At 35.6% G+C, this 25,405-nt stretch overlaps 1 protein-coding gene across 7 annotated transcripts in view; it reads left to right on the top strand.

The window, feature by feature from the left end:
- Positions 1 to 25,405, top strand: part of STK3 (serine/threonine kinase 3) — a 132,821-nt gene that overhangs the window by 69,243 nt on the left and 38,173 nt on the right. Inside the window, exons 9-12 of one of the 7 annotated variants that reach the window (XM_085572397.1) lie at positions 1,354 to 1,546; positions 10,458 to 10,551; positions 11,343 to 11,441; positions 11,964 to 12,143. In XM_085572397.1, coding sequence (XP_085428523.1) covers positions 1,354 to 1,546; positions 10,458 to 10,551; positions 11,343 to 11,406 — 351 coding nt within the window. In that variant the 3' untranslated portion in view covers positions 11,407 to 11,441; positions 11,964 to 12,143. Of the gene's footprint in view, positions 1 to 1,353; positions 1,547 to 10,457; positions 10,561 to 11,275; positions 11,442 to 11,963; positions 12,144 to 25,405 lie in introns of those variants that run through there. The other 6 variants (XM_085572394.1, XM_085572395.1, XM_085572393.1 and 3 more) reach the window with 6 other exon arrangements.

Below are 25,405 nucleotides of genomic sequence, written 5' to 3'. Positions count from 1 at the left end.
TACACATTACCCTGAATATATTTAAAAGTCTTGTAGATGTGGCATTTAGGGACATGATTTAGTGGTGGACTTGGCAGTGCGAAATTAACAGTTAGATTGATGATTTTAGAGGTCTTTTCCAACCTAAAGAATTCTATGATTCTATGTAACAACAACATGTAAGGGGCAAAAAAAAAAAAAAATTCAAGGGTTATCTATTCATCTTCCAAACTATATATATATTTTGCTAATCAGGTAAAATTCATTTATCAAGGAACTCTAATGAAGTTCTGACACAATAGAGGAAACGAATGCCTATACGGTTATAAAACTGGTGAAAGTAGCATTTGTATTTAAAATATAACGATTTGACATTGAGTTACTTCACAGTGATGGATATTATTGCTTACATTTAGTCAACAATTGAGAATGTCTAAATTTTTTTTCTCCTTGAGTAATAGATTTTATGCATATAGAAAATGTATATAGTCACAGCCCATCATATTACTCCTGAAATGCTGCGATGCTGTGTGTATAATCTAAATCAGATTTTGGAAACCAGTGGGATTTCCCATTAGTGTTTTCAAATATTGGTATTCCATATGAATTTCATGTTTCATTAACTGGATTGTCATTAGTACTCTGTTTCAAATTCCTGGCCCATTACTGTTACCAATTCAAAATGTTACTGTCTATATCCTTGATATTATCTCCCTCACACTAGCGAGTAAGTATGTGCTCAAGGGCTATTTCTGTGTAGTATTAACAAGTTATTTACTCACATTTGTAACAAAGGTTTTAAAATGGTACTTCATACCATTTTAAAACCTTTGTTACAAATGTGTAACTTGAAGTAAGTCAAGTTGATTTTTTTGTTTCTGAGGGGGACACTAAAAACTCTGTTGGAGATTGTTTAATAGTTAACTTGAACATAAGCCTATCATCTGGGGTTCTGTATGTAATGTCAGATGCTGAGCGTGATCCTAAATTAAGGGTGGTCAGCACCCTTCGTGACAGTTCCTTGCAAAACAGCAAAATCTCTTTCTGTAAATTGTGTTACTGAGTTTTGGTACCAAGAGAGATAAAGTGGGTCATGAGAATCACAGAGACAACGCAAACCTGAATGCTAATGCAAAGTGAGTGTGTGGGCCTTATTATACTTACCCTGCTATGCATATGTGAGTGAAAGAAGAGTTTTTATTCTTCTTTATGTGGAAGATTTTTTGTTTTGTGATTTCTTTTAAAGCTTTAAACCTGGGAGTCCAACAGTACAACTAGGTCACATAAAGATAAAATACTAATCAATAAGTGATTGCATATCACCATTGTTTTGTTTTAATGATCTGCTGTGTTCTGGCAAATATTTTCCTATAGGATGAAGATGAGTTGGACTCTCACACCATGGTGAAGACCAATTCAGAGAGTGCTGGTACCATGAGAGCCACCAGTACGATGAGTGAAGGCGCGCAGACAATGATTGAGCACAACAGCACCATGTTAGAATCAGACTTGGGGACCATGGTAATCAACAGTGATGATGATGAAGAGGAAGATGGGACCATGAAACGTATGTTGTTAATTTACTTTCTTCTAATAATGTGTTTTCTCATGCTGCGTGACAGTGTTGTATCATGAAAGGCTTTTATGTGTAAAGTTTTATGGTTAAAACAGGGAGAGAGGGGTTTTTGTGTCTCTAAGCACTCTATAATTTGTAGAGAAAAAGTTGACTGTAGCAGGAGATTCAAAGCAGAAGCCTGGTTTTGGTGCTTTTAAGTTTTTCTAGAGGACCAAAATTCTCCTTCTGTGAATTGTCCTTTGTACTGCTTGTCACTTTGTATCCTGTCCCACATACATTTGGACCAGTTTCTTGGAGCTAAACTGGTGTGATTATGTGAGAGGCTGCTGTTTCAATGTCAGTGGTCCTGAGAATATATCATGACTCTCTTTGGAGTCAGCAATCAGTAATATATTTTGCTGCAAAATTGTTTTGTAACTCCTGATCACTTAAAAGATCTGTATTTTTTAAGCAAATAATTATTTGGACATTTTTTGGAATGTAATTCAACAATGATTGATTTAAGGCAATGATGAAAAGATTGTTGAAACCTAACTAAAAAGTTCTAATAGATTTTGTCAGCATGTGAGGGAGTATGTAACAAAGAAAAAAAAGAATCGTGAATGTTTTTTATGTATAAAAATATACTGCAATAGCTATAAGAACACATTTTTAAAGTAGTTAATTTACATACCTACTTGCTGATATTGCTCATTGTTTGCCTAAAGACTACTGCAGATTGAGGTCCACAAATTTTAATAGAATTATTTGCATGAATAGGCAGCATCAATAGATTACTCTAATTGAGGCTATAGCTGCCTGATTTCATGAGGCACAATGTAATGTTTAACTTAAGGCAGTTGCAGGGAGGGGAGGCTGTGGGGAGTTGTGTGTATGTAATATAGAGAGCTAATATCTCAAGAGTGGAAATCAGTGCCAAATAAGCAACTTTGTAGTGTTTCATAGCAAATACAAAGCTGCATTTGTGTTTGCATATCGATACCTGATGTAATTTGCTCAAGATTATTTGGAAGTGCAAAGCAGAAACTTTTTGTGTGTGTTTAGGAAGTTGAAAAAAGGGGTTTTGTAGATGTTGCTTGTTGGGCTTTTCTGGGGTTTGTTTTGGGCTTTATTTTGTTTTTCCTTTAGAGTTCTCAGCTGTTGATAAAAAGAAAGGGGAAAGATAGTATGAAAAAAATCAGAATTAATTTTTAGAGTGTAAGTATATGAATTAGGGTTTAGTGCAGTTTCTATGCAGCTTGACAAATCAGTCTTTATAAGTAATTTCTGTGTAAGTAGTTTACCAAATTGCACCACACTATCCATGCAGTTTTTATATGTGTTGAGAGGAAATACCTGTTGCTAGGCCAAACAGATCAGAACAGTGGCATTGGTTTTGCATTGCAATCTCTTAATCTGTGTTTTATTTGCATGCTGAGGACATTGCTTTTAAAATGTACTGTTATTTTCAATTTTTAATTGATACCAGTAACTGTAGTTAGGAAGTTGCCTTTCTACACCTTCACATCTGGTCTGTATATGTCTTAATCCCATTCTTTTTTGTGCTCAAACAAGAATAATCCTGCGATTATTCCCCTGCCCCTCTGTCCTGTCTCGTAGATGACTGCCTTGAGCCCTGTAACTGCACTAAAGCAAAGCAGGCAAACTGGAGGTAGTTTGCCTCATGACAAGTGGTGGTTTAATCATTCAGCTGTCAGGCTACAGGTTTGGTTTGCTAAAATTTGTTGTATTTTGCATTAGGCACCCATTATTTTAATTTTTTACATTAAAAACTAGAAATAATTCAAGAACTGGACCTCTGCATCTCTCAGCTAAAAATGAATATAAATCGTGTTCACTGGTCCTGTGGACTTGTCCTCTGGTTCTGTGATAGTTGTGTTATTGACCAAAATAGGAGCAATAGCAAGTTTCCTAAATAAATGTCACCAGAAAGGGACATTAAAAATCCTTGCTGTCCCTGAAAGGCAGCCACAGATTTTGTGCTTCTTTGTACTTGACAAAGACACAAGACTTTGGGGATTGGTTGCTTTTTCCAATATACCTTTAGAGGCAAAACAGTCACTTTCTGGATGTTTGTGTTATTTGGTTATAATAAATTCATAGAAAATTAGTGTCTTAAAAGTGCTTTTTGATACTGCTGAATAACAGAACATTGCAAGCAAGAAGGTTGGAGAAATAAACTTTGTAAACTAGGGAAGAGAGATTTAATTTCCTTCCTAGAGACACAAAATATTTATGACAAACTTCTTATTTAATTGCTGTTGTGTTTAGTTTCATGTTTTGTTTCCTTCTGCCTTTTGTTTCCCTGCTCAAGGACAAAATAAGAAACAATAATATGTTTTTATTTATAAGTACCCATGCTTAGAGGCCTCTGGGAGCCATGACAGAAAATAACTAAAACCATATTTTTTTCACAAATAGGGAATTGTGCCCAGATAAAATTGGGATTTGAAACAAAAAGAGGCCTGTCCTCCTGTCCCAACATATATTATACAGTCTAGTAATAAACAACATTTATCCTGTCTTGCTTGCTATGCCTCTGCATGCTCTGAACAGGGACTCTGTGGTATGTACCTGGAAGGAGGAAAGAAAATGAAGAACATAGGAGAGTTCTGAGCAACTTAACTTTGGGAGGTTTAATGTGGAGCAGAAGAGAGAGTGAGAATGATCAAAATATTACTTCTTTTGTTCAGTTGCCTGGGTTTTACTTATTTTTGTGTATAAGCTTTTTCATATGTCAGTGGAGAGACTAGTGTTCAGACCAGCTTCCTCACATTCCCCTTGTGATTTTTCAGCAAGGCTTAGTTTAAGGGTTTCTGGTGTACCAAGAGTACTTGTGGTTGTTCTCTTTTCTCCTTTTCAGTAACATGCCTCCTGCTTCTCTTTATTGCCCTGTTGAATGCATATTGCCTATTTATTCATATTGCATTGAAGTTGTCTCTTCGTGCAGTTTGGGTTTATTCTGGATTTCTAACTGCTGCTTTAATCTTTGGTGAAGCTTCTAGATAGTTTGTGGTTGGTACTTAATGTATTAAAAGATGAGGATGGAGAAGTCATGAAGTGCAATTTGACAGCTAGAATGTAGAAAAGTAGTCAGGTTTTGTTTTATTACATTTTGCCCTATAAGACATGAACATTTTAGGTTTGGTCAGTCTAGTTCTTAAACACGTTCTTCCTTCTAATCAAACATAAGAATAAAAGAATTTAATCTTTGGGACAGCAGGTTTCCTTCGCTGTTCTCCCCACCTCACCCCCCCCCCCAACAGATGACTGTTTTGAGCAGCATAACTGCAGCAAAGTTGGCAAACTGGAGATAGCCTGAGGCAAGTGGTGGTTTAATCATTCAGCTGTCAGGCAACAGGTTTGGTTCCAGCACTTACTTTCCTGTCTTATTATACCTAATGGTATTTTTGATTACAGTGGGACATGCACCATGCTTTAGAATCTACATGTTGACAGAAGAATTCATGAGTTGGTTTGTTCATTATTTTTTAGTGATTTCAGCATGCAGGGTAAGGGACTGTTTGATACTCTTAAGTCAGTCTTCTCTGTGATACGACGTATATGCTCGAATAGCTCTGGAGTGGTGCTTCAAAACTGTTAGAAAGGACTAAATCCTTTAGCTGGTATTTCAGCTGACAAGCAAAAGCTGGTGAAATGTGTTTTATAACAACTTATGTCCTAATTTCAGTAGGAATTTTGTAAGGAAACTCAGTTGTGGGCTGGTTTCAATGTTACTGTAGCCTAGGTATTTATACTTCAAGGATGTATTTTCAGTCAGGCATGTTTACTGTGCCCCCAGTAAGACGGTTTGCTTGGTGCCATATACAGGTGTACTAGTGCTTTACTTCTGTACATGTATAGAGGTGATAGAGGTTTAGAGGTCTGTATTGGCTCTCAAGCCATTTTCTGTGACAGGTAAAGTTGGTCATTTATGTCACTATTAGTAGTATATTTTAAAAATGAGGATTTTTTTTTTTTTATGTTGTTGTCAATTCTGTTTTGGAGAGCTGTTGCAGAATGTTTAATGTAGATTTTCTTTGTTTTGCTATAAACAGAAATAAATGCAGTTTGGCTGGACTGGACTAATGGGAAGTGTTTGAACAATGCTGTCAGGCACATAGTGTGATTCTTGGGGTGTCCTATACAGGGCCAGGAGTTTGACTTGATGATCCTGATGAATCCTGTGCAACTCAGAATATTCCATGATTATAATAGTAATATCATTTAAACTTTTTTATTTTTTCCAGGGGGTGGGGGGAAGAAACCCCAAAAATTATCAAACCAGTTTTATGAGCCTTATTCTCAAGAAGCAAAGGAATGTTTTGTGCTAGAAACTTTTCCCCATTAGAAATTGTAACTTGGGTTCATAGTCCTTCAAAAAGTCACCAAAAGCTTCAACTAGTTGACAATTATGTGGTTTTTCCATTTAAATGCCAGTTGCAATTATTTCTGGTAAATAGGTGTGTCATACAACAGCCAAAAGACTGAATGAGGCTCAACACTGAATGAAGACTTGGGTGTATAAGTCACTGTGATACAAAACCTGTGAGTTCAGTACCCACTTTGTTACAGCTCTCAGTAGTCAAACATTTCTTAGATCTGTCCTGTTCCGACTCCCAGCTGCTCTGGCCTAAGTAACTGATGCAATTTCTACTGCTGCTTTCTTGGGTTCCCAGTAGCCTGGCCTCTAATTCTCTGAGGTGGTTGCTTAATAGGTGTGTGTTAGCAGCAGAACTTTCCCACTCATTAAATACAGTCACAATTCCTGTTTAAAATATGGCTGAAGGAGGTGGCTGTGGCAGGTTTTTATGTGGTAGTTCACTGTTAGATGCATTTGCCTGGAGACTGAGGTCAAAATTCTAGACTTCTGCCTCCCATTTCCCAGAATTACTGCCACTGTGTTGTAGGGCATCTTGTGAGGGAAGAGAGTAGTGGTAGGAATGTATGGAATACAAAGCCTAAGTACAGTATGATGTTTTATAAGCTCTGCTAGCTTTTGCAGCAGGGGTGAGAGCACATAGGAAGATACAGGACTAAAGAAGGCTGAAAGCTGATTGCTTTACTGCTTCTGACTCCTAATAGTGACAAAGCAGTGTATTTTGAGGGAATAAAAGATACTGACAGGATGTTCACAGAAGCACTTCAGACAGGAGAGCCAGACCAAGCAGCTGAAAATGTTCCTCAGTTGAGTGGTAGATGGAGATCCACAGAATGTGGAAGGATGTGGAAGCTCGTGGCTTTTGCAAAAGGAAGAAAGCTTTCCTCCATACATGTGCAGCTGCAGAAGAGGTCCAGGGTCCTGGTAGTCACAGAGTGAGAGACTTAGAGACTTTGCACTGGACATTGTAAATCCTCCTCTCCAACATGACAAACAAACAAAATACAGCACCCATGCTCCCCCCACCCCCAGAAATTGTAGTGGGAGTTTCTCAAGTCTCCCTTCTGTAAGAGATGGTCACCCGCATCTGCTGACCTTACTTGTTGACTAACAGCAGAACTTTTAAACTGATTTAAAATCAATTTGATATTAATATAATATCGAATTGATTTAGTTGAAAATGCTTCACTGCAAAATAATTTTTCATGGTAGATGACATTGGTAGAATTTTATCAAAGCATATATTAGAATGGAGTGTGCATTCCTCTTTATTTTGAAATGTATGTTGAGAATTATTTATTTGTGATATGCTTTTGAAACAATGTCATAGAGTTTTATTCAGTATACTTTTTGGAAGAAACTTGCTTACATAACTATTTGGGGACATCCCTATTGGCTGTGTTCCTATCAGGGATATTGCTGAGGTCTACCTCAATGTTTTCAGCATTAATGGTGCTCTCTGGGTTTTATGGCTTGCCAGCAATTCCTGACTTGTTTTACTGTGGCCTTTTTCCCCAAGCTGCCTTTGTAGTAGTCAAGTTGTAGGGATGATAGGAGACAGGTAGTCTTAAATATTGAAACTGTGGAAAACATTTTTAAACATGATCATTGCTTATTGAAAAGGAAATAATTAGAAGAACTGAAAAATCCAGATCCTTCTAGAATGGAACAGGTTAATGAAAAATAGGCTTTCAGTGCATGTTTGGGTGATACTGACTGTGCTGTAGATTTTTTTGTGGCAAATGTAACTTACTGAATAGATGAGTGAATTATTTGTTCTTAAGGGAATCTTTATGTATTATGCATCCAATTTTCTTGGTTCTTGAAAGATGGTTGAGAAGATAAAAAGTTACGCTGTTGTTCATGAAAGTTAAAAAAAGTGCTTTCAGACCAAAAAGGTGCAACCTTTATCAGTTTGCTGTGGCATAAAGGTCCTAAATGTTTTCTAAAGTAAGTACAAAAGAGATAGGAACTTTGAGATGGCCTTTAACCTAGTAGATGTCAACCCATTCCTATGAAACGCTGAGCCCATTAGGTTAGCTAGATTGAAGCAGTGTCTCTGTTTTTATTTATTTATTTATAAAAACAAAACAAAACCTTAAAAATAAATTTCTAAATAAATTCTGTGGGATTTTTTACACTGGAGGAAGAAACAAGCAAAAAAAAGAAGGTTGAAATACCTCTGGTGCCATCATTTTGCAGTCACATTTCTGGTTTTGTGTGTGAGTTCTTGTATTTGCAGTGAAGGTAAGCAGCTCTTGCTGTTTCAGTTGGGCTAACTGACTATATGCTCAATTGAAAACAGAAGTGAGTTCCAAATTCTTATTTAGCAAAACAAATAAAATACATTCTCAGAGTAAAAAATAAATGTTCTTTGCTTACCTTGGAGTAATTTCAGTTCTGTTGATCCAATTTCCATAATATGCATTTGGTAGCAAGGAATTCAGAGGGATTGGTTTCTTTTCTGTATGTAGGTAGTCTTCTATTACATGTATAAGAAAGACATTTATAAATAGTTTTAAAACTTATGAGCAGTGCTTGGAAAATCTTTAGTATTGCCTTATACGTGAGGACAGAGACTTTCTTACCTGTAATGGGCCAACATTTTGGTACTTGGAGTTTTGCACAGAGACACTGGCAATCTTTTTGTTTATAATTGTGTCTCAGGGATGAAACTTAAGTACAGCCATCTCAACAGAAGTAAAAAATTGGTTGTGAAAGGCCAGCAATGTGGTGTCCTATCTGTTTGGTACAAACAGTTTCAGGGGTTTTGGGCAGTGATCACCAAGTAATGAACAGTTTGTACTCAGAAAGTGCATTGTATTTCTGTTTTTAATTCTACCTCCTTCATACTACTATCTTCTCATGGATCTGTTTTCTAAATGTGTGGTTTTTTAAAAGTTTAGATTCTTCCATTTTTCTTCTGCTCTACTCAGCTTTCATGAGACTCCACCCATAATAATGTGTTCAGCCCTAGGACCCCCAAAACAAGAAGGACATGGAGGTGTTGGAGCAAATCCAGGGGAGGACCATGAAGATGATCAGAGGGGTGAAGCACCTCTGCTATAAAAACTGGCTGAGACAGTTGGGGTTGTTCAACCTGGAGAAGACTCATTCTCTGCATGAGTCCCCGGGGAGGCTTTGTAGGACCTTGCAGTACCTAACGGGGAGCCTACAGGAGAGCTGGAGGGGGCTTTTGACAATGGCCTGTAGTGACAGGACAAGGTGTAGAGACTTTAAACTGAAAGAGTGCAGGTTTAGAGTAGGTATTGGGAAGAAATTATCTGCTATGAGGGTGTTAAAATATTGGAATAAGTTGCTGAGAGAAGCTGTGGATGCCCCATCTCTGGAAGTGTTCAAAGCCGGGTTGGATGGGACTTTGAGAACCTTGATGTAGTGGAAGGCATCCCTGCCCATGGAAGGGAGTTGGAATTAGATGGTTTTTAAAAATGCCTTTCCAACTCAACCCATTCTATGACTATGGCTTTTGCTCTCTAGTGCTCTTTTCTGTAGTTATTTGGCATCCCTGCTGTTTACTTCTCGTCCCTTTCTCAGTCCCAGATTCAGGAGATAAAGGAATCTCCTTCAAGTGATCCTGTGTTTAGTGGGGGCAAGCTTGGGAGATTCTGGAGAAGAGGTGGCTGCTCTTTGGTCAGTTAAATTCAACCCAGAATTTAGTTCACTGAATTGTTAGTTGTTACTAATTAAAATATGGTGAGTAGAGATCTGGGATTAGAAAAAATATATGAAAAAAATGTGGCAAAAACTGAGAGAAAAATCACCTAAAAAATACGAGGAATAGAAGGTGTGTATAGAAATAGCAGATTGAAGGAATCATTGTGGAGTTGAAGGAAAGCAGCTGAAGTCAAATTCACTGAAGCTTAGAGCATGACAGTAGAAGCACACATTAAAAAAATTCCAGAAGAAATCTTACTAGAACAGAAAAATTGAGGAACAACAGAAAGAAAAGAATATATAATATAATTAACATAATATATAATATGTATAACACATAAAATATATACTATATATTATGTTAATAAAATATAATATATATTATACTATATATTACATATTACATATTATATATTATATATTATGTTATATATTGATCAACATGCAGTCTTTGCTTCTATCAAGAATAATGTGACCAGCAGATCCAGGACAGTGATTTTTTCCCCCCTCTACTGAGCATTGGGGAGGCTACACCTTGAATCCTTGGTCAGTTTTGTGCCCCTCATTTCAAGAAAGACATTATGGTGCAGGAGTGTGTCCAGAGAAGGACCATGGAGCTGGTGAAGGGTATGGAGCACAAGTCCTCTGTGGAGCTGGGGGTGTTTAGCCTGGAGAAAAGGAGACTCAGGGGTGACTGTATTGGTCTCCACAACGACCTGGAAGGAGGTTGTAGCCAGCTGGGGATTGGTCTCTTGTGCCATGTCTTAAGAGAAAGGATGAGAGAAAATGGCCTTAGGTTTTGCTAGGGGAGATTCAGATTAGATATTTGAATTTTTTTCTTCACAGAAAAAGCAAGTATGCATTGGAATGTCCTGCCCAGGGAGGTGGTGGGGGCAACATCTCTGGAATGCCTGGAAGTGTCAAGAAGTATCTGGATATGGTACTTGGGGTATGGTTGTGGTGATTATGGTGTTTCTAGGTCAGTGGTTGGACTAGATCCTGAATGTCTCCTCTGGCCTTAATGATTCTGTGAAAAGATAGCAGTACAAAAATAAGCATTAATGAAAGAATAGGCTGCTATTAGCCATGCAGCAAAACTAGAATGAATTAGAAAACCTTTAGACAAAGGAGATGGAAAGAGATGATGAATTAAGAAGTGGAAGAGAGGGGAAAAACCGATTTAGTGAATGAATAAAAACACTTGTAAAGCCAGATGAGGAGATTAGCAAGTTTTAGTAATCATGTAAAACACAAGCTCAAAATATATTTTCAGTTTACCTTTTTACTTGTTAAAACAAATATATAAAATAAAAATTCCTATTACTTTGTTATGGTTGTAATTTAAATGTATAGTTTTGTCTGATTTTTGGTGTTAGATTCTCCCCCTTACCCCCCCCCCCCCCCCCGCCATCTTAGTTATCTCTCATCCTGTTTCATATTTTATTTGTGGAAGTATATTTTATGTATCTTCATGTCAAATGTCTTACACTTCCAGCAAGTCACATGACACATTTCATGTGTCAGTGCTATGCAGGATATGGTCTCTGAGGTGACAGTTATGTTTATTTATTATGCTATTTAGTAATGAATTTGCTTTGAAATCTGACAAATGAAAACAAATTTCAATCATTTAGAACTGAAAATTTTATTTTTTTTACCTTTAGTTTTGTGAAAAGGATAAGAGAGCAGGAGTTCATGCTGATCCCTATCTGCTTCATGAAACTTTTGCAGCTGTTTGATGATGACAAAAAATCCCCCGGGATATGGAGACAGGGTGCTTTGCAACCATCTGTAGAGGGTGATCCTGTAATTTTCTGGGAATATTAATTGGTAATGAATTAAATTAAGCAGCATCTAGATACAATTTGTGTAGCTGTATTTTGCAAGTTCTTTTTCTAAATAATTATTAAATCCCACCTTTAGTGAAACTCTGTTCCTTTCCAGCAAATGCCTGTGGTTCAGGCCTTGAAGTTAGGAGCATTCAGCACGCACAGGCATGCTTAGGACCTCAAGTTATTCAGTCTCTATAATAACTAATTAATACTTATTAATTAATTAATACTAATTAATTAATGTATGAAGTAGCTTCTCATATTATTTGTGTGTGAAACACTGAAATGTCTTGAACATTTCTCCACATTGTATCTTGCTAGAAAAATATCATACTTTGACTATGAGCTTTTATGCTAGAGATCCTCAGGGGACAAACAGAGGCTTGCATCACATACAGATGACTGTATTAGTTTCTGCAAACCCCAAGAAAATTAATTAGTGACGTTTAGTTTATAGTGCATTAATTCTATAATCTTTGAATAGCTTTTTACCTTTTTTGTCTGTTTTCTTTTGACTAAGGAAATGCTACTTCACCACAAGTTCAAAGACCTTCTTTCATGGACTACTTTGATAAACAAGATTCCAAGAATAAAAGCCCTGAAAACTGTAATCAGAACATGCATGAACCTTACCACATATCCAAAAATGTTTTCCCTGATAACTGGAAGGTCCCTCAAGATGGAGACTTTGATTTCGTAAGTACTTCTTTATTGTTTAATCTCTTGCATGCTGTTTATTTTATATGTATCAAAAATAGTTAATCCCTCTCTGTAACTATATTAATACAAATAAAATAAGTAAACTTTCAAGAATACTGTCCAGATATCTAATCTTTGAGCCTCATCCTTATTGTTGAACTAAGTGCACCTGATTAACACAGGACTTTCTTAATGAGGAGTGGTGTGTGACATTATACTACCTCGTAATTACTTTTTCTAAAAAATGCTTTTGGTTCCTTAAAATTCATGTGCTAAAGCAACTTCAAAATTTGACCCAATACTGTTAAGAAAAAATAGAATTGTTATAAACATGGAATTTTGTTATCATGTTTGCTAGCTATCTTAGTAAAACGATAAGCATTTTAAACTGGATTGGAGCCATTTAATCAATCCCCTTGGAGATGTTTAAGACCACCTACTGTTTTGCACAAGTCATCTTCTTGGTACCATTCCAATAGCACACATCTCTTTACATAGACTTCTTCTACCTAACACAAGTTCATCTATTTTAGGTTGGAGTTTTTACCCTCCAAAATATGTGTAGTTTATTTAATTTTGCCTATGTTGCACATTATAATAGGGTCAAAAAGAAAATGTTACTAAGTTATAGGTTGCACTTAAAATGAAATATAGTATTAGTGATTAGAGACTTGTAAGTAATTATACCTGGTTTTCACTTTGGCTTATTTTTTAACATGTTTCACTGAAATCTTTGTTTATCTATTGTGGATGAAATGTTCATAACTATAGTGCACTGGCTAAATATGATCACATGGTGCCTTTGTGAAGCACACTTGAGATTTCAAGAGAAATGTTGTGTTTAATTTTAGGTAACAGCTGTAGGCGGGGAATTTTCTTTCCAGTTTTCACTTACTGCATTTCTACTTAAAGCTGACTCTTAAATTTAAACTACTGAGGTAAAGCCAGTTAAATAGCATAGTACAAGCTGTTGCTGCTGGAGAGTTTTGATTTAGTTGACTTTTGGTTTGGGTGGAGTTTTTTTAGGTTTATTTTTTTTCTAGCAAATGCAGCAATCATCATCTTGATGATTGACTAACAAAATACTTGCACTATTCATTGGCAAATAACTGGCCATTGTTTCAGTGGGATTATTATAGTGGCAATAAAACTGCCTTTAGAACAATTTAAAATTAATCCTATCTTTTCCATTACTTGTGAAGAAATGCAGGCAAAAATTACTCTTTTTGTAAATGCTAAGATGATAAATCTGTAAGTACTTACTCATTAATAATTCATATGTGGATAATTGTGTAGAATTTGTTGGCATTGCTTGAAGTTGCCTTGTTGAAATAGGAATTTGTCCTAGAACAAAACCCAATCAGTTCTGATATTCAGAAACTGAACTGCTCAGTTTTGTATGCAAACCTTCCAAGTGGTTTTAGACTGGCAAGTACAGACTTCAGAATCCTAGAATGGTTCTCTATAAAGGATGGGCTCTTTAGAGGTCTTCTAGTCCAGCTTTCAAGCCATGGACACTGTGATCTTTCACTAGCTGTTTAAAGCTGTAACTGTGAAAACTTCCAATAATGTGGCATCCACAACTTACCTGGGTAATTTGGCCCTAAGTCTGTTGGAATTTATGTACTGTGCAGTTTGTCCTTGGCCTCCTGAAAAGGCAGTGCTGTGAGATTTGTTGCTAAAAAATTATTCTGATTGAAAATAAAATAGGATTTTTTCAAAAGTGAGTAACTATTTGTATGAACTCTGTGTGTGTGATGGTGTTTTATTTTAAACATGAAGAAGAGATAAACCATCCTAAGAAAAAGTTTGGGAAGGTGCTTCAGTGGTGGATATACTTTTTCAGAGTAGTCTACTCAAAAATATATTTCTCTAAAGCATCTGGTACCAGCTGATGTTGCGCAGGCTATGGGTTTTAACTGCCTGCTGATTTGAACCACTGGCAATATTATTTACTTATTTATTTATTTAAGCACTTCTATTTGTGTTTTAGACAGTGAGTGGCAGTATTGGCAAGTGGCCTGCAAGAGACTTTCTCAAAGGATAAATCAGTGAGCGGCATGCATAATATATTGTCTGTTCTTTGTGAGAACAACATTAATGTTTTCAGTTGCTGACATGAAGTCTTTAAATGATTCATGAAAGGGATAAATGATGGAAACTTTTTGAACTAAATATTTCCATGCTGTTTTGTTTGGAATTAGCTTTAATGGGATCTAAAAAGGTATCCAAACTGTAAATGAAGACAGTCATAATTTTATTTAAAGAAGGGATTGTTACATTAGAACTGAAATATAAATGATCAAAATACAACTTAATACTAGTATATTCTAATAGTACTTCAGCTTCCTGTGTAGAAGAGGAAGGATACCCTGTAAGCCAGACATCACCAAACATTTGCTGAATTATACCATTATTTCTTATCCTTGTAAGCCAAACGCACTGTGGCAGTTCTGGTAGCCAGTGAGCACTTTACTTGTGAGCCAGGCTGAATGACAGGGTCATGCTAAGAAGAAATATTTAAGTCTATTGGATGGAAAGCCCTACAAATTTATTAATGTATATGTCTATTAAAGCATGAAGTAGGAAAAAGAAATGCCATTGAGGTGGAAAAGAGAAGGGAAAAGAAAGTGAAAGCAAACTTGATAAATCCCTGAAACTAATTAGTTTGTTTATTTCTGTATATTTTAAGGTGAAACATGTAGAACTGGGAACTAATTCCTGTGGCCAAATAGTATATTTGCTTTAGGTCACAGTGATATTTTATCCTATTCTTAGTCTATTGTACTGTCTGATAAAACATAGTTATTTTATTTGTTGAAATGTACAAATACATGTAATGTGCGTAGAGCAGTTAGTCTCACATACATGCTGATGTTTTTAGATAATGTAAATAAATGATGCAGGAAACTGTCTCATAATCTGGATATAAACAAATATATAAAATAAGGCAAATGAACTTAGTGCTAGGGCTGGTTTGAAAGTCTTGGTATGAGCATAGTTTTCTGCCCTGATGTAAATGTTTTAAAAACTATTTGCCAGCACAAATATAACTAGAAGACTTTTCCAAGAAAATAATGTGCTTTGGTCATCAATCTAAGCTTTAAAAAAAGTAAATTTTAGCAGCATTATTTGTTCTGTAACTATGTGTTTATGTTTTGGTTTTTTTTTCTCTGCCGAAGTACATCTGTTTTGAAATTTAAAAGCTGATCTTAATTCTTTTTCACTGATGGCATATGGGAATTTAAGGTCTATCTCTGACTTTTGGATCTGCGAGCCTTCAGTTCTGTGATCAGTCTGTGCTGGTTATTGATGTCATTTTCCAGGAATTGATAAGAAAAAATTGTCACTGTAAACCTTCAAGTTTTACATTGCATTGAATCAGGTATATTGCAAATAACTTTAATTAGACTGAATTTTGTTACTGTATACTCACCTTGAATATTACAATATTCCAAATTTACACTGTTATATTTGCTTTTGGACTTAAAGTGCTGTTTTTCATGCAAGAGGGCTGGTAGGAATTTTTGTACTACATTTCTTCTTGCTTTTTAAAAAGAAACAGTGACCAAGTAAAAGTATTCAAGCTCAACATTCAAGCATTTTTGAATATTTTCTTTTATGTGAGTAGAAATTTGTATAGAATTGCTGGTTTAAAGTTTTGTTTTCCGTTATTCTACTGTCCATTTTTGATGTCTCATGATAAATTCTCAAACCTAAAAGTATGGGCCTTTGATATCAGGGAAAATTAGGGAAATGTATTTCTGGGGAAGTACTTGTCGTGTTTTGTTTTGCTTTTTTCACTCAGCCTTTGAAGTGCAGCTGTTGAAGCTCTGATTTGATATACAGCTCTTTAAAAAAAACCAAACTAATGTTTATTCAAACTTCAACTTTTATATTAAATTGTTAATGTGTATCTCACACTCAGGGATCATTGTGGAATTTTGCTTTCAATTAATTCTACCAGTCTATAGTCAATTCTCTTACACATTTTAATTCTTTTTAAAAGGCATGTGGCAGATGGCATAATTAAAGCAGTATTTTTAATCTTAATGCTGTCAGTTTTACTTGGGGTTAAGTGATGCTTTATGCACGGCAAACGTTGAAGCCAGTAAGTGTAATCAACAAGATAGTACTCATTGTGAGGAATAGTGGCATAATGTCATTGAATAAGTAAAAATGCAGTAAAGCTCTGTAATGTATGGGTATGAGATTCCTAGTAGTGTTAATGGTGCATGGTATAAGCAGCTTTTTCATAAGGAGGCTTAACTTGTTGACTTCTTGTTCTAGCTCAGAAGTCAGCAGTATGGATCAGAATGAGAGCAAATGATGTGTTTGTTTCACCCATCTGACGGGCCAGTCCTTTTAAGAACAGTTGGTTTTTGTAGATATTTTGTATTCCTATGATCTTGTTGCTGTTATGATAGCTTTGTTCTTTCCATGGGGAATGTTTCCTAGAAATAGGTACATGCTGGAGAGAGCTGTGTATTAAATGAGTAGTATAACTGCAGGGTGTTGTTAAAGCAAATTGCTTAACTTTTTTATTGTCTTTCACAATTGAAGATTTTATGTTGTATAATATTTATAATAGAAACTAGTTTTCACCAGGAAAAGGTGAACATTTAATTCTGAGCAAGAAGAGCTCAACATTTTTGTTATGTGGGGATACACAGGTAAATCTTAGCTTGTGAGATTGATGTGCAATGTATACATGTTGTGAAAGGACCTGCTACTTACATTTTTACTGTATCATGACGTTTTAGATGTCATTAAGATATAAAAGTACCCTGTAACTCCTCTGCCCCTTAGTAATGTGTGTTAGAGTGGGACGTGATATTAACAAAGGATTTACATGAACATAATTGATGATAACCTCTGAATTTATATTAGTCAGAATGAGTTGTTAAACTTCATTTGCACTAATTGAATATGTTACTTCATTTCAAATGAGTCATTTACTTTTTGTTATGAGACAATAAAATGTAAAAAGGCAAATCTGTTTATTACAGTAATGCTAGGACAATGATTTCTTTCTCTAGTGGAATTATTTCCAAACAGGAACGGTATCCAGATTGTTAAATATTAAACAGTGAACATGTAGATCATGCTTTGCATAATAACTGCAGTATCATGTTTAAGTAGATGCATTTTGGGTGACTTAAAGATTCTGGAATAGCAACAAAAAAATAAAAAGCCATCTGTTACTGTAGGCAGAATATTTCCCTGGGTTTCAAAAGAACAAATACATTAGAATAAAATAATTTTGGAATAGTAGTACTGCAGATACTGAGACTTCTGTTAACATTTATGAATGTCTAATGTAGCAATTGATTCTGTAAAAAATTAAATAGCATAAAATGGCTGAAGACTATATAGAATTAAATTAAAACTTCACTAATAAAGCCAAGCTGAGATAACTTCATTGGAAATATGTCTTTGTCCAAAATCTTGGCTGGGTTTATGCTGTCTTTATTTAAGCAGTGAATGAGTTTGTTTGGAAGCGTTCTCTTTCTAATTAATGGTAATTAACATATTTAATCTATTTTCAGTCATTTCTGATTCTCTTCAAAAATTTGTAAATTTTAAATGAAGTGTTAATATAGATTCTTTTTGCTTTATTTTTAATTAGTTGTTGAATATCATGAAGCATTTCTAGATGATGATTTGAAGAATGTTTTCTTAACTAAGCAAATATGAAACCTAGGTTTCTGTGTTTGCATGGGCCATATACCCCTGAGATAAAGGTATTATTGGTGCTGATAGTTTCCACACATAATTTCATTGCATTCACTTCAGGCATGGCTAAAAGGGGAGAGACTGTAAAATGAATTTAATTAAAATTACATGCGTTATCTAGGTCATTTTTTGAGGACAGTGTGAACCTCAGCAGTGGAGATTTTATGTACCTTTTAAAGTAGGTGGCTGTTAGATAAACTTCTTGTGTCTTGGGTGATTATTTACAAAAAATGAAAGGTATTTGTGTGGGTAAATAAGTGGGAGAGGCAATAGGGATCCACAGAGGATCGTTGGCATGTTGTGGTTTGTTAGGTTTATCATGCAGCTGTTCAGGAGTGGAGTTTTTGCCAGCCTGACATTTAAACCAGAAGTGTAGTATTGGTTGCTGAGTTTTTATAGGTAAACATAACAGAACAACTTATAACAATTTTTAAAGAGGTCTATAAGTCAAATACTGATTTAACTTAATTCTGTTTCTATATTCTTGTCATGAAAGGAGAATTATAACTTAATTATGTTTATATATTCTTATCACAAAAGTAGAATTCTTTTTCTTGCAGAGAGGGGGAAATACAATGCCCAAGCAGAATGTTTCTACAACTGGTATTGAATACAGCATCCTTTCTCTTTGAAAATGTCCTTTCTTCTATTAGTGTTTAAGTAAATAATTGACAATCGATCCCAGTAATTTTTAGGCTATAAATAGGATCAATACTTTCTGTTTACCTTAAATTGTACAATTATTATAAGTCTATTACTCTGACTACTGAGTCAAGTGTAACAAAGTGCCAGTGCTGTACTTCAGCAGCTTTGGAAAAGGAATCATGCTGTCTGACAAAGATTATACGAATTTTTGTATCTTAAAAGAGCATAGGAAACACCGTTCTAGAACAAAAAGCTTTTTGCATTCTTACATGTTAAACAGAACAAAAGGCTTTTATTTATCATTGACATATACTCTAAAGACAAGGCAAGAGGTCAGGCTTGAATTGCAGCAATTTATTTGAAGTTAGATAGTAAGAAGAATGGCTGTGTACAACAGCAGATTGCATCGGAGGGTTGCAGAAGTTGCCATTGTTGTAAGTGTTGAAGACCTGCATAGATAAACACATCAGGAACTGTTTTGGTGGAGTTAATCCCACTTGGAGCAGAGGACTGCTGTGGGTGACCTGCTCCTGCAGATGTTTCCAATGGCCTTATTTCCTATGGCTTTTTAAGCTACTGCTGATGAATGATGTTTGTAATCATAGAAGATGTTGAGAACACTTAGGTTTTACAAGCTCGAGCTCTCAAAAAATAGTGACATACTTTGTTTGGAGCATCAGTGTTTTGGAGGCGATAGAGTTTGAGTAACCTTAATCTATTTTGCTATTAGCAGTCAACTGTTATTTTCAAACATGAATCTTCCTCTGGAAAATTTCAGCCAAAATTTAGTCAGTAAGACTTAACCAGGTTTTCCCTCCCAAAACTTTATCGGATCCCTGCCATCTTATTTTATACCATCAAAAAATTTCAATGTGCAGTTGCTTTTTAGTTACAAAATAGTTCCTCATGAGAAAACATTTCAAAATCTACTTTTCAGCCAACTTTCAAATTCTTAGTATAGAGCTAAGAATGAATCTACTACACACCAAAGAGTTCAAATGTTTCCATCATCTTCTTTTTTTTAACTCATTAGCTCAAATGAGGAAAATTATTTGAGAAACTGAAGCATAGCTCTAGTATGTGTATTTGGTTATACAGTAAGTCTGTGATTTGTGCATAATATAAAAAGAATAAAGGAAAGACATGAGTGAAACTGATGAGCTGGGACAGTACTGCTGGTTTAAAGTAACATCTTGTTACCTTAGTAACCAGTTGTCCATACTAATATACCTCTTTAGGATCATTGTGTAATAGCTCAGTAATGTGCATAGTTGAGAAGGAGTTTTGAGAAACTTGTAAAAAGGCAGTTATGGCTGGACAAATTTTAAATGTTTCTTTTTTGTTCATCAAACCAGTTCAGATTCAGGTCTCTATTCTATTTTCCCTTACAGTTAAAAAACCCCAGACAGGAAGGGTATTTAATCTAAGGAGTTTTTCATGTTCCATGAATCAGTGTTAGTGTCAAGAGAGTGTGCCACACCTTTGTGGGTAATGTCTGATCTCCGCACTGAATGTTTGAACCAAGGAATCCTTGTTCCAGCTTAACATTTCTACAGAATTCTTTGAAATCATCTCTCTGTCAGTATCATGCAAATTTACCACCGGGAAACAAAATCTGCTCTTCTGCTCTTTGCTATGATAATTAATGCTAATGAAAAGGGCTAAAAATAAAACCTGCCTCGGGAGAGTGGGTGACTGGAAAATTGTTTAAAGTTAATTTTTATAGCTTCTTAGTTTCAAGGAGGATTTCCTCATCATGAGGTTTGGTAAAGAATGAGATGTTTTCATCAGCTGAGGGGTTTTTGCGCCAGCCTCCCATCCCTTTTTTTTGGACTCAAATGGGTTCTTGTCAGATAAGATTCTAGCAGTTTAACAGAAAAAAAAATTGGATGAGCTTAGTGACTGTGTGACTGACTCTGAATAATCACAACACTTGTATTAGATTTCTGTGCCTCATATTTTGATCAGCAGCCAATAAGTACCATGTGTAGATTCTATATTAAGTATAGATGTTAACAATATTTCGTAAACAAAATGCTGGAAATTAAATGGCTGACATTTAATACTATTGTGCTTCATAAGGAACGGAAAAAATCTGTGTCGTTTTAGTTTGCAAATATCTTGCAGAATTTGAAGAAAGACACTTCTGCACTAACACATTGACTTAAAGCAGTGGGCTCAAATACTTGGAGTTATTTGTTATTTTGAATTAATATCTTCAGATATATGATTAGATTTGACTTAGTGCACTTATACCAAGTCCAGGGATTGTCCAAAATACTTTGCCTTACATGTAAATTTTATTTCTTCTCTTATAACTTGAGATAAAAGGGAACTCTGTGAAACTTGAGAGCAAAATTTGTATTTCTGTAGTTTCTGAATAACTTATTATTCTCATTTACTTGTATTTTTTTAATGTATGAAAAGTATATGTTAAAATTACTGAAATGTCATTCTTTTACATTAAATCTGTGACCAAATATGCATTATAATCCACATTTACTATTTTATTGCTGTGACCTAGTAGTTTTATTTTTGGTGAAAAAGGTAAGACATGTGCATTGTAAATTTGTAATCAAACTGTTTGGAGACTTGACTTTTTAAAAAATTCACTGATGTTGTTATTTGTGGCTGGGCTGACATGTGCCTTATGGACAGTACCAGTACTTAAAAAGGCAAAAAGGTATCACTCCTATGTTTTAATCCTCTGGTGTGTGGAGGGTACACACATGCATGACAAATCCAACAAAGCAAAAAAAAATAATTTGACATGTTTTTATACCTACTTTATATTTTTATATGAGTAAAAATTTAAAAATAAAGCTATGCAAGCCCAGTATAGGAGGCTGCAGTTATTGGCAAACTCTTCGTAAAGACTTAATCTCATACTTGCTAAAGTCAGTGGCAGAACTCCTACTGATGTCAATCTTAAGTTTCACTGCTCAGACTGTTAAAGAAGTGATTTTCATTTGGGTGCCTAAATGTGAAACTGCATTTAGATTTTGTGGTAGAAATTTCACAACTTAGACTGTTTCTCTCAGCATTCCTTAGTTTAGGGCAAGTTCACTCCATTCCTAAGAAATAAACAATTTAAGAATTAGCACTTTTCTGGCATCTGTTTAATGATCATGGTGTTACTTACATTTGGGCTTGACATTAGGAGTTGTACAGATATAAGAATAATCTAGTTATTAATAGATAACTAGATTGTACAGATATAAGAATAATCTAGTCAGATAATCTAGTTTGTTGACATAAATGTTCCAGGACAGAATTTTTCAATAGGACAGCTCTAAAGGTACAGTAGCATGGTTACACTATTTCAAGAAGCTTCTTGATGCTCAGCTGAGCACCCTGCCTTCATTTCCGTGACAATTTTTAGTGTGCCATACTGAGGACTAAAACAAGTTACCTTAAACCATTTTGAAAATTTTAACTTTCTTTGCATTGCAGCAGACTAGGGTGATGGGTGAGGGTTAGGTCTGCAGCTGAGAAGCAGGAACTTTGTAACCTCTGCAGACTTGACCACATGATGCTGTATGACCATACTGTAGTGCTTGTAGATGTGAATTAGGTGGAATCTTCTAAAAACATGTTTGATTTTTTTTCTTCCCTTGTGGTGTCAATACAGTCCAGTATATGTAGTTGTTTTTTATATTTCAATATTATACTTTCAAGTAAGAATGGAGGAGAAAGTGTTCTTGAAAGACACAGACCAAACTTTCAAATTACCCTAAAAAATTACCTAGATGCAAAAAATTCTCAGTAAAAATTATTTGTCCTGAAATGACAGCCTCTTTTCTTTGTTGTGCCCTCTTTGAAGATTGTGCTTTTTGGCATGGGGAATTACTTGAAGTGTGAATGGAAGTGGAGGCTTTCTTTCTAAAGTGCAAACATCTGGGTTACTCTAAGACTGCCATTAATTACAGTCCCATGTTCTAAATGCCATCCACACAGAAGAAGAACATGTATTCTACAGAGATGATGAACCACTTAAAGATGCAAACTGTTATGCTGATAATGTTCATAGAATTAGAAATACAGTATTTCTATGGTGCTTGTGATATGTGTGTGTAGGATGAAATGGGCTTTTTGTTTTGCTTTTTCAAAGTTACAGTTTTCATCACTATTTTGTCTAAAGAGTTTCCTTTAACTATTACAATACGACTATAAGGCAAGATGAAGAGATCTGTGTAAGTACACCTATATTCAGACAGGTTCATGTAACAAAGACATTAAATTTCAAAATGAAACTAAGGCTTGTCCTTTTATATTTTTTTCCGTGGCTTAAAATTCGGCAAGATGTGAGCAACTGTGTTTAGTCCACCTTCAGTGCTACTTTAGAGGAACAGAAAAGGAATTGACAGGCGTGTGCTGGTTGTAGTGCAGCTCGGTGTGTACATGCTCAACGGTTTCATTTGTTGTCTTGACCTGTTTAACTTCCTTGTCATGGGATTTAAAGGTCTAGTTTGCAATGGTTGTTCTCCCTTACATAAAGTTTTGAATAGTCCTTTTGAAAGAATGATGTTATAGCCACATAATACATCTTTCGCTTGCACTCAGCGGTTAACGGGATTTAAATCTAAAATTTTGCAGTGCCTTTTTATTTAAAGAAGAAAACTAAAAAGCTTAAGTCCCAAACAGTTTTCAGAGTATAGAATATTTGCAGAGAAAAAGAGATGGAAAAGAGCTGATACCTTTGAAGGGGATTTCTAAGGGATTGAGGGAGAGTGGTAGGTGGAGGGAGGCCAAACTCCATGTTATTTACACATCCCTCTGAAACTCAAGAGCCTTGTTTTCTTCTCTCTGTGGGCTGATGACTCTATAGCAACAGCCCAGTGATTATCTCAGAGGTGGGCTAGTTCAAAACTACAGGGGAAAATAGTGACATTGGAAACAGTGGTTAGTTTGAAACTACCTGACCTGTTTTCCATGTTTTAAAGAGCTGTTGCTGTAGCAACAGCAGCTCACCGAGGATGAATGCTGTGAAGTTTCAGAGGTTCGGCAGTCGTGTGTGCTTGGAGCGGCTGGATTGCTTCCAGCATCAAAGTGTGCTCCCTGCACCCACCTTTCTTACAGATTCCTATGCTACCCTAGAATTAGCACAGATTTGTTAGAAAACATATTTTCCAAACCCTGCTGAGCAGTTTATTAATTTAGCTTGATTTCAGTTAATTTCTTCCTTTGTACATCTCATCTCATTGTTGCTTCCCAAATAGAACATTTCCAAAGAACGATAGTACCCTGTGGTCCTCATACTGTCCTGTCACCCGATACAATGGTAATTTTCTTTTGCAGTTCCATATCCCATGTTATGGAAGTCAGAAAACATAAGCTGTTAGACCATAGGTTAAGGAGAAATTAATTCCAGAGTTGAGACACATTCATTGAAAAATTACCTGACAGTTCTAATCAGTGAATTGCTATCTGAAATTCCTCTACTGCTGGCTGTTGCCATTATAACTTGTGGTGGTGAGAGGATTTTGCACATGGCCAGTTCAAGACACTATTTTACAGTTTTAAATTGAAAATTAGTGCAGTGAACTTCACCTGGCATCCAGAGTATACTGTGCTGCTTGTGAGAACTGTCAATTAGAAGGTGGACAGCAGTATAGTATGATAACAGAAAGGTTTGGTTAATAGAAGCATAATAATATTTTAAATTTAGGGCATTTTTCATGTTATGTTATTAGAAGAGTGGTTGTAACATGACCCATGTTTTAAAAAACATTATGTTCTTGCCAAGCACAAATTTCAAGAGGAAGACCTTGTTTTTATTGCTCTTTGAATTGACAGGAGTAGCTGGGACCCCCAGCAAAGCACCTTAGTGAAGAGTAATACTGGAGCCTTTGCCTTACTGAGTGGGAGCTATGACAGAGTAGAATACTCTAGCTAGCTGCTTTTTTTTTTTGTATTCTCCAAATCTATTGGCATTATTTTGGATTTGCCATGGATTGAAAGTCTTCCTTCACCTCTAACAAGCTGATTATAAGACCTAATATGAAGGAGAATGTTCATCTGTGATCTTCAATTTATGGTTACTACTTCACAGAAGTAGTATTTGTGAATGGTTCTCAACTAATCTTATTAAATGCAAAAATGAGTTTAAAAACTGTGTTCAGAAGCTGAAATCAAATGGTCAAAAGTTAAGGAGTGATGCATTTATGATCATTTGACCCTTTATGGGCCCATTATTTAACTGAGTTTTAACCCATAATCATGTAATTAAAGAATGTGTTATGGTGCTATAATTAGGAAAAAAAGTAAAATTAAGGTTGCCTAAGGAATTGTAATGTTCTTCTCTAATGTCTTTCAAGTATTTGACTTAACATTCTATCACAATTTTATATAAAGGATCACAGAATGTAATTTCATATCAATTTTAAAAGGAAAAGGAGGGAGAAATGCTACGCTTAGTCCATGCACACATAAAAGCCTTTAATTACACAACATCAGTTAGGTCTAAGCACTGAATTGCTAACTACTGATACCCAGATCACCTGTGCTGACTGGCAGAGAGAGGAAATCAAAAGGAGGAATAGACTACTGGGAGCCTGGAAGGAGGGAACAGAGAATACAGCAAAACAAGGAAGATCACCTTAGTCTTTCTGCTGGTCATGAGGTAGGATTAATATGAGCAGATGCTTTATTCTGAACAAGGCACAAATGCTTTTGACTGCCAGTTGTTGTGGCAGAGAGTCTGTCCAGCCTGGCCTTCATGTAATAGAGCACATGTGACTGAGTTGCCCAGTAGTAGATGTATTTTAATGCGTACTGAGATGAGAATAGGAACTGAGAAGGTAAGATGTGAAATCATGTATCAATTATTTCTGCTTCCACGAAAGTGGAAGTAGCCTTAAAATGCTTTTTTAAAAGGGAGTT

The sequence above is a fragment of the Lonchura striata genome, chromosome 2, assembly GCF_050655825.1.
Source record: "Lonchura striata isolate lonStrDom1 chromosome 2, ASM5065582v1, whole genome shotgun sequence".
Lineage (NCBI taxonomy): Eukaryota > Metazoa > Chordata > Aves > Passeriformes > Estrildidae > Lonchura > Lonchura striata.
The sequence above is the reverse complement of the archived record's forward strand: the minus strand, read 5'-3'. Positions and strand labels throughout refer to the sequence as shown.